General features: G+C 31.5%; 1 protein-coding gene across 1 annotated transcript; it reads left to right on the top strand.

Moving 5' to 3' along the window:
- Positions 1–552: 552 nt before the first annotated feature.
- On the top strand, positions 553–18,034 carry LOC143222516 (uncharacterized). Its single transcript, XM_076449122.1, has 3 exons — positions 553–1,124; positions 4,376–4,568; positions 14,654–18,034. The coding sequence occupies exons 1-3, from the start codon at positions 718–720 to the stop codon at positions 15,536–15,538; spliced, it is 1,485 nt and encodes a 494-aa protein (XP_076305237.1). The 5' UTR covers positions 553–717; the 3' UTR covers positions 15,539–18,034.
- The last annotated feature ends 311 nt before the right edge of the window (positions 18,035–18,345 follow it).

Raw genomic sequence — 18,345 nt, 5'->3', positions numbered from 1 at the left:
TACAATAACATGCCATGCATTTTGGAGACGTGGGGACGCTATAATAGTAAAGATAAACCTTCGTATTTGATCGGACAAGTGTTGACGATGAGTGTTACTTACAATACACTAGTTTTCCTTCCCTATTATTTATCAGTTCATAATTAGGATAGCTGTACATAATATAGTTTTGTGCGATAAACAAATAACCAAAGAGTGACAAAAGACCGTAAAAAAGCACGCCAACCGCCTATTCCAAAATTTCTATTGATGATTATTCTTGTTAGGGGTAAATTGAAATACATTCTAACGAGCTCAGTACACAAAATTGATCTGGAAGAAACTTTTCTCTCACTTTTTTCGAATGATTGAACGAAAGTTTATTGAATTATGAGCATTCTGTTTTCATATAACAACTTTAATTACCAACTGTTTTGTAATTTTATGGACTTACATTGCTGTAATTCAGGGTTGCAAGGAGAAAAATTGCCATTTTCAGAACAAAATTTAATTTTGAATAATAAAAGAAAGCGTTAATATTTAAGTTTGTTACAACGAATTATGAAATTTGAATTTCGCCATTTTCAATGACTTGAATTACATTTCTTAGTTTCTTGAGTGAAACTTTCGTTTTGCCACTAGAGGACTATCGTGGTGCAAAATGATGAGTAGTGGAAGCAGAGTAGTAAGATAGATATAAAGTTTAAACTTTATTTATGTAGGTGCGAGGATTGTACCATGATTTTTATTAAACTTTTAAATCGATTCAATCATAGTTTATGGGCTATAAAGAAAGAATTCTTTAATATAAAAATTGCACAAACGAACATGTTTAATCTGGAAACTATTTTGTTATCAAAATCTCTTAGTTTTAATCAGAAAAGATTCGCTACGTTTGTTGGGTCGAAGCGTTCTATAAAGCAGAGTGGTAGTAGGACAACAAGTAAAGTAAAGATCAAATCACAGAAGGATGGGTTAGACACCCAGTTGAATAAGTACTTGAATGACATGAGTACCATGTCTGTAGAAGATCTTGACCACATTGATTTAACTACTCATCCAGAACTTGCAGAATCGTATGAGAAAGGATTGGACTTAGAAAGTGTTCTTGAACATTCGGACGAGATTTATGATGAATTTCAAAGGTTAGCATATAAACTTATAATGGTTTGTTGTCAGTTTACAAGTTAATTGCATTCAGATGCAAAAATATTTTGGTCTGTGATCAAGTTCTGAAACAATAGCTTCTTAAAAGATTGTGTATTTGAGTTGCATACCCAAGATGTTTTTTGTTTGAAAAATACAAATACTTTTATTTTGCAATTTAGTCTTCAATTAATACTGGAACTTAGTGGAATGTATTTTCTTAAACTTTCACCCCAAATATTCACATTTATTTCACTATTCAGGTGGAAAATCTACAGGAAAATTATTTTAAAATCTGAATTGTGATCCAAAATCCCAGTCTCTAGCATATTTACTTACACCATGAAAAAATTACCAAGAAAGAGAAATCCTGACATCTTCAAGTTACCTTAAATTAAAGATATAGTGTTATTTCAAGCAAAACAATAAAACTGATCATGTAATATGGTCAGAAATTACAAAGGTAAAAACTATGATCAGTTACTAATGTCTTGACTTTTAATGGGCACTGATAAAAAAAGAAAGAAGGAAGGTTTATGTGTAATATCTACATGGGTTTAAAAGCCTTGTATGGAAAGTTGTATAAAAATTTTAAAAGAGATAAAATAATACATTTGAAAAACAGGCACAGTTATTCCTTATCAAAAATGTTCTTGAGGTTAAACTCTCTCTCTCTCTATATATATATATATATGTGTGTGTGTGTATGTACATGTATATATATATATATATATATATGTCTCTGTTCCTTGCACACAAAGATACAGGATAGTAATACTTTTCATTTGCTGTGAAAACAATGTATTAATTTTACTACTTTCATACCAAAGAAGTCTTGACAATATTCAGATGGCATAACCTCTTGAATATATGGAATGATAAGATAAGACCAAGGCAGTAATATGGCTTCTTTGGAGAAAAGTCAGTCTGTTTTGTTCCATATGAACTTGTATTGCATGTATTATTACAGCATGAGTGCATAGAAGATGTTAATTAAGGTTTGACACCCAGTCTTTGGATTTAGAATTGATATTGTTTAGGAATATCACTTAACTCGCATTCTGAGGGTCATGGGTTCGAATCCCTGTCACACCAAACTTGCTTGCCCTTTCAGCCGTGGGGGCATTGTAATGTTACAGTCAATCCCACTATATGATAGTAAAAGAGTAAAGAGTTGGTGGTGGGTGGTGATGACAAACTGCTTTCTCTCTAGTTTTACACTACTAAGTTAGGGATGGCTGTTGCAAATAGCCCATGTGTAGTTTTGTGCAAATTTCAAAACAAACGTCAAATTTATCAGTGTTACAGCTACTTGCTAATTTTAATAATTAAATCCTGATAAGAGGAAGCTACTTTCATAAAACAGTAAATATGTAATTTAATGGTATAACTAGGAATATGCAATGTCATGAAAGAAAAACATACAATGATTAGTGTGTAATGACTTATCAAATTTTATAGAGTAAAGATGACAAACAATAATAATAAATGTGTATATATGTATCAAACATTTTAACCAGTATTATTAATTAAGCTAACTGAAAGAGAGAAAATATATAGTTTATGAACAAAACAAGTTAGTTGTTTACTTCAACCAATTCCCATAACAAAAGCAATGATGATATTGAAATATAATTTTTCTAGTTTGACACAAAATGTTTGATTGGGTAATCTTTGAGAAGTGCAAATATAAATTATTGGGTGAGTTCTTATTTGTGATACTGTTGAATCCCAAATTGATGTTTTATATTTGATAGAAATATTCTGATTGTGATAATAAATGGTGCCTCCAAGGTGGAGAATGATCTGATTATTAGGTTGAAAAACTTTCTTTTTCACTTTTAATTGTATTAAAAAAAAACTATCCAGAAAATGATTAAATGTTCAATACTTGTTATACAACCAGTTTTTAAAAATATCTGTCAAAAACCTTATTTTTTATACATTTTTGAGATAAATAAACCTCAAAATCTCAGATGAAGCTTATTTATACACAAATTAATCAGATAAATGATTCCAAAGTGTACTATTTTAGAAGTTATGTAGTATATTTTGTGAGTAGAGATCATAGATACTCATATTCTTGTTAGAATTTTCTTAATAATAGGTTTAAGTCTCTCAAGTATTGATAATTTAAATGATACACTTGTGTATTTGCTTGATGTATTTCATTATCTTAAGTGGACAGCATCCAGTGATGTGTGTCAGGTAATACACTATTCTTACTTTTAATTTTAACTTGGATTAATACATCAACACTTTTTGTTCTGAATAATCAGTTTAAGAAGGTGTCAGTTATTTATATAATAGAATATTCAGTTAATGAATAAAGCCTAATATATAATTCTTAAATAGTTTCATAGTGTCATAGTTGTGATAACTGGACATTTCATTTGACACTTTTAATTTGATATTAATAATAAGTGTGAAAATTAATACTGAAAAAATTTTGTAAACTACTAGACCTGATTTTTTTATATTGTGTTTTTATATAATATACATAGTTTATTAATATGCACATACACTGATTGTTCATTGTTGTCTGAAATCAAGTGTAATAACTGAATTTGTCTTAACAGTATGTGAAATCACTAAAATTGGGAACATCTTAATTTATCCTTTAAGTGCATAGAATTGTAAAGATTAAAGAAAATATATTTGTTTTCAGTAGGTGGTATGCTGTTCTGTTCATCGAAAATATTGTGTCATATGGTGATATTAAACTATACATAAAATTCTTAAATCTACAGAATTTCAAGCACATGCTTATTTCTTTTAGAATAATTAGGTAAAATCCACTTTGCCTGTTTCAGTAATAATAATTATGATTATTAAAATTAAGTTTTCTTTAGTCTTCCATTTCTGTCATTGCAATATCCTGTTTCCACATGCTTCTGGAACTGTAAGTAGTTTTATTATTAATTCAGTACAATTATTAAACAGCATCATACTTAGGTAGATGAACTTGCATAGTTACGAAAAAGTAATTTCCATACAATACCGTATGAGAATCATGATAGGAATTAACATTTTAAGTTGCCTTCTGTGCAGAATTTTTACTTGTAAATGTCTTAAAATTTTTACATTAAAACTTTATTTTGTTATATTGAATACTAATGAAATGGCATTAAGAAACTATCCCAAATGACTAATTATCTTACCCTTAGATTCAAGGATGCCATTATTAATTTCTATGATATTTAACACTTCAGTTGAAAAGGTAATTTTTCTGAGTGGAAGATATTTTCAGAGAGAATAAAACTCACAAGAAGAAAGCAAAAAGAAATATTGTGGAAAGGAAGTACTTCAAACAACAGCCAGAGACAAACATGCTGACCTGGGCTGCAAAGGAACAAATTCGTTATCTTAATCAGTTAAATCCTGAACAGTGGACACCTGTGAAGCTAGCAGAGAGTTTTCCCATTTCAGTTGATGGAATTAAGGTCAGTTATGTTTGATATTTGCAGTGTTGTTAGAAGAATAAATTTCATATGACTTCTAGCTTCTTTGAATTTTTAAGTCATCCTCTTAACTGACACTGGAAGTTCTTGCTGTGTTTTTTATTTATGTTTTCATAATTGAAGATGTAGTGACTGTGCACTCATCTTCTGGTCAAGAGTTCATTTTCTTAGTTAAATGGCAAGAATTCTTGTAAAATTTTCCAGAAGTGTAGGATGGCACAGAAGAGATGAAGGTAGGGACCACATTACACATTTTTAGATACTGACTGATAATATTGTTCATGGTTCACTGCTATAGCATTTTTTTACTTGACTACTTAAACAAATGTGATGTTTCTTCCATATCATTTTTCATTCCTGGGAAGTATTAAAACTTAGAATGCTATAATATTTTGCCATTAAGCTAAGAAAAGCAGCTTTAACCAGAAGGTTGTGTACTGCTATAATATTTTCAACTTTTAAAATTCAAAGAAAGAACAGAGCATGAACTTTGTTAGTAGCTTCATTTAAGAGTAAACCAAGGATTGTGAATTTACTGTGGTTTGTCTATGTAGATATGGGAATATGTTTGCTCCAGCCTGAGTACTAATTTTTAAATAGCTATACTTTTAAGTATTTAAGTGAATTGTAAAATTACAGCTCCAAATGATAATGAATCTCGTGCAGTTTTATGGTAAATTCATGATGATGAGTGTTGTAACAGGCAAAAGTAAAACTACATAGTACAATACACACATCTTACAGTTGCAAATGGTATACAAACAGTTGGTGATTTTAATGGTTTAAAAAGCAAATGTAATCCATACAGAATACATCATTAAATCTAGGGTTAAGTAACTCTTGGATTAACATTGTAAGTAGCTTTTGTTTTGAAATTAACAAGATTCCATTGTTGTCTATATATCTTGTCAAAGGAGAGTTTTGTAGAGAAATAAGGTAGGCTTCAATATTAAAATTTAAAATATCATTTGAGCTCAGTTTTTTAACATAACGTAAAATTTATGTAAAATGATGTCACTGGGCCATTCCATGGAAAAATAAATTCCTTAATGTGACACCTTAATGACTCTGATGTACATTAAATTTAATACAGCTTGATTAATTTTAATTAATCTTTCTCAAAAATTATTTTTGCCAGAAACTTGTGTTAGGCATCATTATTTTAGAAATTACATTGGAATTAAATATATATATATATAAAATATGCACTTGATAAATAAGTAGTTACCCTTAATAATTGGGGTAAAACCTCAAAACTAATTATTTGAAAACATATTCTTGTAAAGGCCAGTGTCTGCTTCTCATCTACAAAGTTGCATGAAAAATCATAGTCTTTATTTCTGTAAAAAAGAAAAATCCAACACATTCTACTTCAAGGGATTCTGAATAACATTCAAATGACACAACCTGTAAATAAGTGTAACCTACATTTTATTTGACAACCTGGTGGTTCAGTGCTAATTCTGAGAGCTTATAATGCTTAAGATTGGGTTTTAATACACACGGTGGACATAGATAGGCCACTATGCAGCATTGTAGTTAATTACAGGCCAAAAACACTTTATTTGGATCACATGACATGGTCAGGACAGTGTGGTAATGACAATGATTAATGTTCATACAAGCACAAATTACACAACTTGTGCCACTGTCTCTAGTCTTGCTGTTCCTTGGTCTTCTCTTTTTTTTTTTCTCTCTTTTTATTGTTTTGTTTTTGGACAGCTGGAACCTGTAGCCCCTTGTGACAAATGAAGTGAGATTTGGATATTGAATACTGCATAGTCGTACTGTAGTGAATCATCCTTTTGTCCTCTCGAGATTCACAGGTAATGTAAATGTTAGAAGTTTTAATGTTTTTAATAATTTGAATTAAATAATGCAGGAAATAGGCTCTTTTGATGACTTAGTCCCTTTGTTTTATTCTTGGGTCCTTTCCCTCCACACCTGGTTATTTTGTTGTTAGAATTTTTGGGTCAAGATACACCTTTAACTTAGGTGCATCTACTCCTCATGTATTTGCATGATTTATACATGAGCCACCTTTCTACATCAGACTGCTTTGGAAATTACCAAGTTGTTGGAATTTCATGAAAAGGCTATTCTATTAGCCCATCTTTTGTTTCCTTTTCTTCTCTTTGAAATCTCCTTTCCAGCTAGTATATTTTCAAGATGGTTCTGGATCTTCTTTACAAGGTCATTATCAACCCAAGTGATCATCTTACTTTGGGGTTCTATTTCCAGTTGTTTGTCATCTCTAAGAAGACTGAAGTCCATTCATAGATCCTTCCAAGTTGAACTGTTACATAAACCTTGCCCATTTCATCATGAAGTCTTTCTTATTTTTTTGATGGGTCACAGATGAATATAGATACATTGGATGTGCACCTTCACAGTCCTATTTCCCCAGCATTCTGTCCTTATCTAGATATAGGACTCTCAATTTTGTACCCTTCCATTTAGTGTGGCTTCAACTCCCTGCATTTTCTGTGGTGTGGTCGAGACTTTTGCCTGTATATTACAGTCTCTTCATCTGTTGTTCCACCATTATATGGAAAACTGATTGCTTTTGTCTTCATGCAACAAAACACAGTTTCTTTTAGAAGCTGCTTGTTTGGGGGTGGCTTTTCAAGGTGGAGAAGTCCATTCTTATCCTGACCCAATATGTCAGCAACTTCAGAATTTTTCAATTCCCATCTCAGTCAAACCTAACCTTCTCCCTCTTTGGTTGTATTCTATAGAGCTGTTTGTTCTGTAGGCTCAATCCTCTTATTCATTTCCTGTTTGCAAGGTTATATCTCGTTTGGGGACTTGAGCTTCAATGGAAGCCCTTATTTTCTTGGGCCATGTTCTCATAAGAGTACTCCATTGAAAGTTGCAAGGTCAATGGAATCTTGTAAGGGATCTTTTATCCTCCTTCCTCCATCTCTTCAAGTCAGTTTTACCTAATGGCTTAACAGGGACAAAAACCTTGGCTGGAATTCGTCTTCTGCCTCCATGACTAGATCTACAGCTTTTCGCCAATATTTCCATGATGGGTTGTTAAGCATATTTGTACTCTTAATTGGTCCCTAGTCATTGGTTTTTAATCAAGTAAGGATCTCATGTCAATCTTCTGGAACTCATGGCAGTTTGTCAGGCTTCAGATAATTTCCTTCCAGTTTTGTGGGGCAAATTGATCATGATACATTCCAACAATTCAACCATTGTCTCTTCCATTAATCAACAAGGGATGCCCATTCATCTCCTGTTTGTTTAAAAATATAAGTTCTCCTTTTCTGGCCCCATACTCAACATGTTCACCACTTGGCTTGTCATGTCCCTGGTACTCTCAATTTTATTGTGGATTATTTATCTTGTCCCAACAAGATTATCTCCACAGAATGTTCTCAAGTCTTCTGGTGGTTGTGTTTACAGTGGAGTAATACTCTGCTGAATGATTTTCCATCCACCTCAGTATCAAACTTGCTCTGTTTTTGTCCTTGGTTCCACATCCATTGGCTTTGTTGGACTATGCCTCCAGTTAGGATTGCCCTTTATATCTTTGTTATTCCCAAGGTTTTATCCATTATACAGTCCATTCCAGTCAGGCCCTTCTTTTAGCCCCATTCTGAACCTAACCATGATTCCCATTACTTCAACTGCTTCAGTCATCATCTCTGTTCTGTCTTGCTCTATCTTCACTTGTATGTCTGTGTTTCACCCTGCCTTTCCCATACTAACTTTTTGCATGGTTTTTGCCTAGCCCCTTGCAAGGTGGTCCAGACTCTCCACACATGTAGCATTCCTTATTTCCAGCTTAGCCAATCCTCTTTCCTTGTGAGTTTATCAGTAAAAATGGCAAATTTTTCACCATTAGTCTCTACAGTAAGTTTTCTTTCCTTCTATCCCAGTATCCATCATCTTTCTGATTTCATCACATGGCTGTTTGATAATAGTCTTTTTATATTGGCCATTGTTGGCTATACGACAGCCTTATTCTGCATCTTTCATTTCCCCCATATGTATGTTCTTTTCCTATTTTCTTCCTTTTGTTTCATTTATTTTATCTCTTCTGTACTTCTTACCCCACACCCTTGCCAAATTGAAATTGTAATGTCATTCTGCATACCCTTACCTTTTCGTTATTGAAATGTTTGTATGCTATACCACCTGTCTTTGAATACCTATTTACTGCTCCTTTGCCCTTTACTCATCACTGGTTGGATGTGTTTGCCCTTGACATATATCCTAAACCTTAGTTCTGATCCCAGTTATTCTTTTCTTCTCAAGACCTGAGTGGTTTGTGAGAATAGTTTTACTTTCATGCAGATTTCTGTACCTCCTATTCCCCATTCATATTTCATTTCCATTCAACCTAGATTGCCTGTAGTGTCCTGTCTGGGCTTTTAGGTGTTGTGTGGCATGCAGTTTCTTTCTGTGATTCCTGTTCATGTCTTTTTATCCTCTGGAATTCTTCTTCCTCCCTTGACTTTTTCCCAAAACACTTGCAGGCTGGATTCACCAACTCATCTGTTTGATTTGTTCTTTATTATCCTCCCATACCCATTGTTTTTTTTTCAGGACTTCCTCTCACCAGATCTACCAGTACAACATATACCTGGCTACTCATTTTCAATGTCTGTTGAAATAGATCATTCAGGCTGACATGTGGACCATGCTGCTCACTTCTGTCACTCAATATTTTCACTATTTGGTCATTTCTTCCTCAACTGGATACTGACCACATGGACTGTCATGAGTAATGCAGGGAGGAGATTTCTGCCCACCCCTCCATTCCTGATACACTCCATTTACTGTGATCTGGATGTGCCATTTCTGGTGCCACCAGGTTTTGGAGTTGACTCACTGATTATAGTCTGTTGCACTTTTGCCACATTATGCCATTCATGCATTAACTTTCTTGGATGTGGTTCTTTCTGCATTTTTTTGCATCACTTCTTCATTATGGATAAAAAGTATACATGGTATTAATGTGTTGAAGTCTCTCATGGGTGTGACTCCATTTATTAAGGTTTTACACTCTGTGGGCACTCTTTGAACACTTTTTGAAGGGTGCTCATTTAAATACTTTTGCACTGATTCCTCCATCTGTTCAGTTTGGGATTCTAGCTAATGTGATAAAAGTTAAGGTATTGAATCAGAAGTTAACATGTTACTATACTGAAAATATATTTCTGATAAATACCTCTTCTTACTGTTCTCATTCATCCTTCCCTCTTCCAGTGCTTACTTTTTGCCTAATATCAAAGTGATGATTGAGTTCTACAGTGCAGAGGGAGTCAGCTACTCTCAGAGGGTATATTGCATTTCTTTTGTTGGAGGGTTATTGCATACTAACTTGAATGTTACATTGCAGCTTGGCCATATGCAAATGTAGAGTTAGGTGGAAATGCAAGGCTAATGGTGGACAAAACTTTGTGCATATTGATGGCAGTAATCATCAAGAAATAACTAAAGTGATTGGGGTAAGTATTTGTTGGAAATATTTTCATTGTATAAAAATGTTAACTTCTGCTTGTTCAAGCTAAAATACACACAAAGTAAGAGAATGAAAGGTAACTGTTAGGTAGTTTTGGTATTTTTAAAGCTTTTTCGTGGGCTTCCACCTTTTTCCACAATAATCTACTCAAAGATTATGGGAATAACAATTAGAAAAGACACTAACAACTAGATGTAATCACCTATGAAGATTATATCCAGTATTTTCCATTGCTTGATGCAATTTCTGACAGCCTTGACCACCCAACATACTGTGGTAACTAATCATGATAGATTGGGTTTTTCACTTATGTTTTGCTTGCATCCTTTAGAGAGAACACAGTATCTGTGTTTTAAGTCCAAGGTGGAGCATAAGTTTATTTGCATCTCTAAAACTGCTGTCTGCAATAGAACATCATGGGATTGTTTCAAATTTCTGATGTCTTCAACATGTTTATCAAATGTATGATCCCACCAGAAGCTTATTGTTATGTGTGAAGATCTGTATTACTAAAAAGTGGGTTTTGATATTCATATGGGCACACAACAGACAGCTGTTTGTGTAACTTGTTATGCACTATTACTTTTATTTCAGAATAGTCTCTTCTCATCATCATGGATTGATGCATATAGTTTCCTTTTATAACACAAATATATTTTAATGTACAAACACAAAATAATACAGTTTAAAATAACGGTTATTACTAATAGTTATTACAAATGATGGTTTATATACAACAGTTTTACAAACTTAAATACAATACAGCAGGCAGTACCTTTTCCTGTTGTCAGATGTATATTTGTCAGTTGTCTAACGTGTCTAAACCTCAAATAAAGTGTAAAAAGTCACTGACAAAAGTTGTATATGGAAGGAAAATCCTGTAAACGTAAATTATTTTATAGAATCTTATTTGATAAGCCAGTATGGAAGCTTAACATGTTAACAACTGCAGTGCTTGGCAACATCTGTGACAGGTGCTGATATGCTTTAGTACAGTAATGTTGTGTTTTCAGTTTAAAAAATATTAATAATAGCAATATAATTAAAACATTTAATTGTGAGATTTTTGAAATATAAGATGCACATGTGCATCTTAAGAATTGTATAAAGATTATAGAGGTGAAGTGCTGTAGATGTACATGTGGATCTAGAAACTTATTTGGATAAAATCTGTGGAAATATAATTTTATTCAAAGAAAAGACAAAGATCCATTTGAACTATGTACTTGTGTTATACATGTTATATGATAGGTACATTAACATTTTTTGTGGTACAATTTGAAACATGAATCCAAACAAAGACCAGGTGATTCTTTACATGCTTCACATTTATGAATTGAATCTTTGCATTTTTCCCTTATGACTACATAACTGTCCTTTGTTTTTCAGCTTGAACCAATTTTGCATTTTGATGTTAAATGTTCATCATCTTTAGCTTTTGCTGATGAAATTGTTACTGGAGGTGGTAAAAGCTCCTGTATTTCTGCCATGTGGTTATTATACAGTATCATTTTATAAAATAATTTAGTAGAGTAATTTGTAATATATGAATAACAGATTTTCTTATACCATCTTATGATTTTTCATGAGCAAGGATAATATAATGACGTCTGCTCTTACCTGTCAATTTCACTCTTATACTTGCATATATTATATGAAATAAGACAACTGTATTTAATGCTCATGGTTACATTTACTATTGTAAATGTGCATTTCAAATGGTGGTCAGGTGTATTGTCTAGTTGGGGGTGCACATGATGTGTATTGTAAGCACGTGAACAAATGCCGAAAGCATAGATGTACATCCTCAGTGATGAAAGCATTAAGGCTGCATGATATGTCATCAAACCAAGATCTTTGTAATCTTGTAAGATTCCTAATCTCTGAGTTTGTGTCTGGGCAACTTATCCTTGTTAATAATTGAGCATCTGTACTTTTCATTTAATTCAGAATATTGGTCCTGTTTTGTACATGTGGACATACAGCTAAGGTTCATTCAGTTGATTAATATGTGAAAAAATATTTTTTATTCAGGTGACTGGAAACATGTTACTCTACCGGGAGTAATAATATTGATTTATAAGCATCTGGGTCATGGATTTAACTGAAGTAACATATTCCTATGTTTAGGACAGATAACAGACTTGGCTTCACTTCCTCTTGTTTACCTTCTCATCTTTGGACTCAACCATGTTTATTGTGGTCATCAACTGCAATGACTGTATCATGATGTGCACCACATTATTTATATTGGAAATACTGCTGGTAGCATTTATTTCAGATTACTTTGCCATTAGATGTTGAGTGTTTTTTCACTTTGGAGCAAAGTTTCAGTTCTACAGTATTAGGCTCAGAAACTTTGGTATTTGATCTGAGGTGATAAACTGTACATCTTTATTCTTTAAATATCATGAGCTAGGTCACTTTGTACTGATTAAATGTTTCCTTCAGAGTGTATAAATAGTAATGTGGCAAACCATCCTTGGTTGACCATGCAACATGAAGCTAATGGACATAACATAAAAATGTGATTGTATAATTAGCTATACAGATAATACTGCATGTTTCCCTGCTTTATTTCTTGATTTTATTGAATATGTTATGCACTATTTGATAGTTTTATTAATATGCATGATGGCCAGGTCAAATAGGAAAACAATGGTTTATACATGTTAATATACGTTAAACACTGTAAACATTGTTTAACAAATGATATTTGAGCTTCCAAATGACAGAAAAAATTATTTTTAATGTATTGTATAACTTGTGATTGTGAATGACATAAGGAAACTTATTTGAAGACTGCACTGGTGTTGAAAAATACTATTAAAGTGTGAAAAATAAATTTGAATATTAGCAAATGTGCAGGAGAACCTTGAAACAACAGGCACTACACTATTAAGGGTAGACCTTTTCAGTTTCTTTCTTTTTAATCTACTATTTATAACCAAAATAAATTTCATAGTAATGGGCACATCAATATTGTCGATTAAAAACAGTGTCTTTGTTCTCATTCTCTGAATGGACACTTGATAAAGTGGGAAGTTATCATTGTATGCTGATATGGTATACTGTTAAATTTCAAGTATCCCAGAAGAATGACAAATATTCAAACACTTGCAATATTTATTGGATTGGCTCCAAACTATATACTGTAATAAATGTTTTCATGAATTCAAAGTGCAGTTACATCACTCTGTGGAATACTCATTGTAAACATTGTAAGATACATAAGCTGATAAATTCCACATCATGTTCTTGGAGCAGTTGGCTTATTTCTGTGTGCTTACTTTGTTGCTCTTGAGAGTATCGGATTAGGGTGTCACATAAACAGTCATACAACACAAGTGGTGACATGTTGCTTTGTTTTCATCTAGGTTTGCATTTCAGTCTTTGACAATCCAATAAACTGAGAAAATAAGTGTGAAATGTTTAACAATTCAAACTCTGAAAATAAGTGTGAAATGTTTAACAGTTCAAACTCTGAAAATAAGTGTGAAATGTTTAACAATTCAAACTCTGAAAATGTTTAAGTGTGAAATGTTTAACAATTCAAACTCTGAAAATAAGTACTTTGAAAATTTGTGAAAGCTACTCTACCTCCTGAAACCTGTTAACAATGTTCCATGTCATGGCAATGTTCATCTCACAAACATCGGTGTCTTGCATACACCAAATAAAATGGGAGGCCTTACCATTCAGAAATTTAGTGTGATCAATATGGAATTCAGCTTTATATGTTTTATTTTTTTATATTATGGGCATATTACTATAGAGGGCACTTGAATACAGTCAGAAGGATGTCCTTAATGAACCAGTTGTCTTTTTTATGACACTAATACAGTATGAAAAAATATTTTTAGATACAAAATAAAGTAATACAGGTGAGTAGTTCTTTTTTTCTGCTTTCTATATTTATTTTATCTATCTTATACTACATAGTCCATTATTTTATTTTTGTTCTGTGAAACAGTGTTACATACCATATTGAATATAAATCAGATATGGTAGAGTTTAAGTCTAACCTTGTTTTTATATGTCATAGAGTGTTTTGGTGATTATGTGACTTAGTCTGTTTGTTGAAAAATAGAAATCAAGTGTTCACAATCTGTTAGCAAGCAGTTTTAAATGACATAAGCATTTAACCAAATAATTGAAATGTACAGGAACATAAATATTTTTTTCTCCTTCACAGCTGGTTTGTGTCATATAATATTTTGTACTATTAACATAAATAAACCTATTAATCTACATATTTGTTAAAAGTTCAGCAGTGGTTTACTAACATTAAAAATAATTTTGGATAGTAAAGTAAAATACATAGAACAGATTATTTCAAAATATGAAAGTTAAATAACTTGAAGCTGCATAGGCAATATTTTACATTAGAGAAAATTAACTACTTTAAAGGCAAATGTTTAACATTTTGCAACAATTATTTTTAGATAGTACATGAAAATCTTGCCAATGTATGAATGTCCAGTTATGCTGAAGAAAACTAGTTGTATTTTTTTCTTTATTAAACAGTTTTTTGGTAATGTGTTTGAAAAGACAAAATGCAGATTTTATGTCTTCTCTTACATTCCAGAAAATTTTAAAGAGCAAATTTACATCAGCAACAAAAGACAGGATCAGGAAGCATGACAAAGCTGTTCTACGTAACTGGAAGATATTAACTGGTGAGCAAAAAGGTTTAATTTCCCCCCTAATTAAGCAGCTCTGGTCAGAAGGAAAGCTATTACCTGAACATGCAGCTTGTAATAAAAGTCTCCCAATACCCAAATCTTCAGAAGTAATGGTTTCAAGTGTTCCCACCAATAAGAACACTAAGAGAACCTCATTTTTGTCAATTGTAAAACCTTATGTTGATATTAAAAAACAAGAAACTTCTGTTAATCACTCAGAAAAATCTGATAAAGAATACAGTAGTAATGTTGAGAGGCCAACAATACAAGTGAAAATTGGTTCCAAGTCATCATCAGTTGAAGAACCTGTTGATGACCTCCTCACAGCTACTTCCTTTAGCAAACAAGGAAAGTATTATTCTAATACATTAGTAACCCAAAGCCAGTTCCAAATGAATCTAATGAATGAGATTAATAATAAGAAGCACAAAACTGAAAGTGATGAAGCTTATCAGAAGTGGATAAAAAGTAAAATGGTGGAAAGACCAAAAACACCAAGTCCTGTAGAAACTAACCAAGAGGAAATAGAACCCAAACCTGAACTGGTACCTAAATTTAACAGTAGTGAAACCATTGAGCTAAAGGCAGATATATCAGAAAAAGGTAACATCTCCCAATTGTACATTTATGATAGTCAGCATGGATATCAACATCCCTTTGGTAGACATGATAGAATACAAAGAAAGATTCATGTACCTCATCATTTAAGAAAGGAAGGAGTTCTTTATAAAGTTGATGACTGTTTTTATGATGAGGATGGTGAATTTCTTTACAGAGTACCAATATAGACATTGTTTCTTGCCAGTTTTGTACATGTAAATTGAGTTTTAAAAGCATTATTAAATAAAGTAACATTGCTATTTAAAGATGCCAAATTCTCTTTTCTATACCTACAGTATTTTGTGATTCAAATATGAACTTAGTTTCAAGTATATGGTTAAGATATATAGTTTGAGAAAGTGAAATATTTAATGAACCACTGTAACCATGACTGAAAAGAAATACTCTAAAAGTTGAAGAACTATTTATGTAGTTGCAAATAGATCTGACATACAAATCACAGAAACAATCCAGATAGTCTGATGCAACAAATTAAAGAAAAGGTAGTGACAGTAAATATTTGAACTTTAAGTTGTGACAATCAGTTGCATAAAGTTTTGAATTAATTAGAAGATGACAAAAAGAATAGCATACTTCATTTACAATAAATACCATTCTAAGAATATCATGGTTTATTTTTAAATTGCCATGAATGAACTCTTCAAATTTTTATTTATTATTCATGGCATATGAAGATAACAGTTTTGTAATATTAATGGAAATAGTCTTTTCTTAAAGGTATGTAATAATGTGGTTATTAAGGAATACAAATTTCAAGCTTCATAAATTAATTGGTTGTTTTTTTTTCACTTAAGTTTCATAAAAACTCTTGTAATGTGCTTGTGCCAGTATTTTAAACAATTCTGTTAATTTTCCTTAAAATGGTGTTAAAATATTCCTTTTATTCAAACATTTTAAAACATGGTGTTATTTATTGTTTTAATTCAAATTTGAAATGTTACTGAATTTGCCAAGATTCATATGTTACACAAATAGAGGTGCTACATACAAACTAGTAAACAATAGAAAAAACAAATATATTTCCTCTGCTACAAAGAAGAGAAAGTGTGATTTTTATGTTGGTTTGATTTATTATTTTTACATATATATATGCAAATGTATATTTAGGTTGTAAAACTGGTACTTTGTTGCATGAACATGGTAATATTTGTGATTATTACTTCAATAAAATATTAAAACTTATAGACACTGCACTGCATTTAACATTATTCAATAATTTCTTAAAATTTTTTGTCTTCTATAATATTAAATGAAGTTTTATAGGAGTAAAAAAATTTTACTGAAAGCTCTGTTTTTTATATTTTTGGAATATTTACCTTAAAATTTGGAAAAATAAATTGTGAACTAAAGAAGCTAAGAGACATTCATACACTTGTGTAATTTTTGAAAATTTTTAATACATTATGCTCATTAGATAAAGAAATAAAAACGAGGCTTAACTGCAAGAAAACGATATGGTGTTTTATCATTTTTCACATTTTCATCAAATCATTTATGTCTTTTGTTACTGTTTATTAAAAAAGAAATTCAGTCAAAACATGTAAATAAACATTCTCAAGCTGACAATATAGCAAATTCACTTTCACTAAGTATGTAATGAATATTTTTAGGCTTAGTGTGAAGAAAATTATCAGAAGGAATAATCGTTGCAAACGTAGACCTCCAGTAAAACTTTAGCTATAATGTAGTGATACAAAGAGTACATTGTTTGTTACTTTAAAAATAATACAGTTATTACAATGGGAAATAAACTGTGTGACTTCCAGCAGTCTCTTCATTTTTTCTATCAACTATAAAGATCCCAGTAAAACAGAGATGTGTTTATGGACTTACAATGCTAAAATCCAGGATCCAGAGTTCCTTGAGGTTGACACAGTAAATGGCACAATGAGGCTTTGTTCCAAAACAAACAATTGGGTATAAAATAAACAATTATAAAGTGCATAATACAAAACAAAAAGCACCTGTTAATAAGAAAAGGATTATGAAATGCCATTTTCTCTTTGTATTAACTGAATTATCAGAAAGGGCTTATAACTTCTTGTAGTTTACATATTAGAAAACTTGTATATTTGCTAAGATTGTGGCCCAAAAGCATTACAAAATAATGATTTGAAGACTGTAGGCTTTCCATACTTACTGATGTCTATTACAAATATAAAAAAGTGTATTCAAGAAAAAATTGAGCAATGAATATGAATGACCTACAGATCATTGTAATTCTAAACCATAATTTGATTATATTTATGGTAAAAATGTGATAAACCTTTACAGGCAATTTGCAAAGTTTAACTAGATAAGGTAGAAATATCAGAATTTGTATTTATATGAAAGTAATAACCAAGGAAATTTAAAAATAGTAAACTGTAGCGCAACAAAATACTCTGAAAAAAAACAACAAGTTATTCTTGAATTTATAAAAAGTCAATATAAGTAGTAAGAAGAAAATTTCTATAATAATATCTTAAAAGGAAAATCGTTATCCATTTTGTTAAGTATAAATAATGAAGTAGAAGTTACATGGGATTAAGGTTATAATTGTCAAAGGAAACTTTGTTTTGGGTAAGAATACGAAATTTTTGGTAATGTCATATTCTCGATGGTCATTTCTATTATTATGCTATGTTTATGATGGAGAAATTAAAGGTTTCAAATACAAACAATGCTTGTTTTTTCTTCATATACAAATCTATATAAAACACCAAAATCTATTATGGATGCTAAATATAAATGGGAACTATCGAGGGTACGAACCTACCATTAATAAAATATATGACTATGGTTTTGTACTTAAATAACATCACAGTTATATTGCATCTTTCAACACTATTAAACAGCCATGAAAACTTCTGTCCTAATTAAAAAACAATATACTAGCTTGTGCTGAGCTAAGCACGACTTTCTGTAAAGAACAACTGCATGCATCCTCATTAGCTGTAGGGGCGACCCACAGCTAAATGGGAAACTTGTTATT

This window comes from Tachypleus tridentatus, chromosome 8 (genome assembly GCF_004210375.1).
Source record: "Tachypleus tridentatus isolate NWPU-2018 chromosome 8, ASM421037v1, whole genome shotgun sequence".
NCBI classification, from domain to species: Eukaryota; Metazoa; Arthropoda; class Merostomata; order Xiphosura; family Limulidae; genus Tachypleus; species Tachypleus tridentatus.
This window is presented reverse-complemented; position numbering and strand designations above follow the sequence as displayed.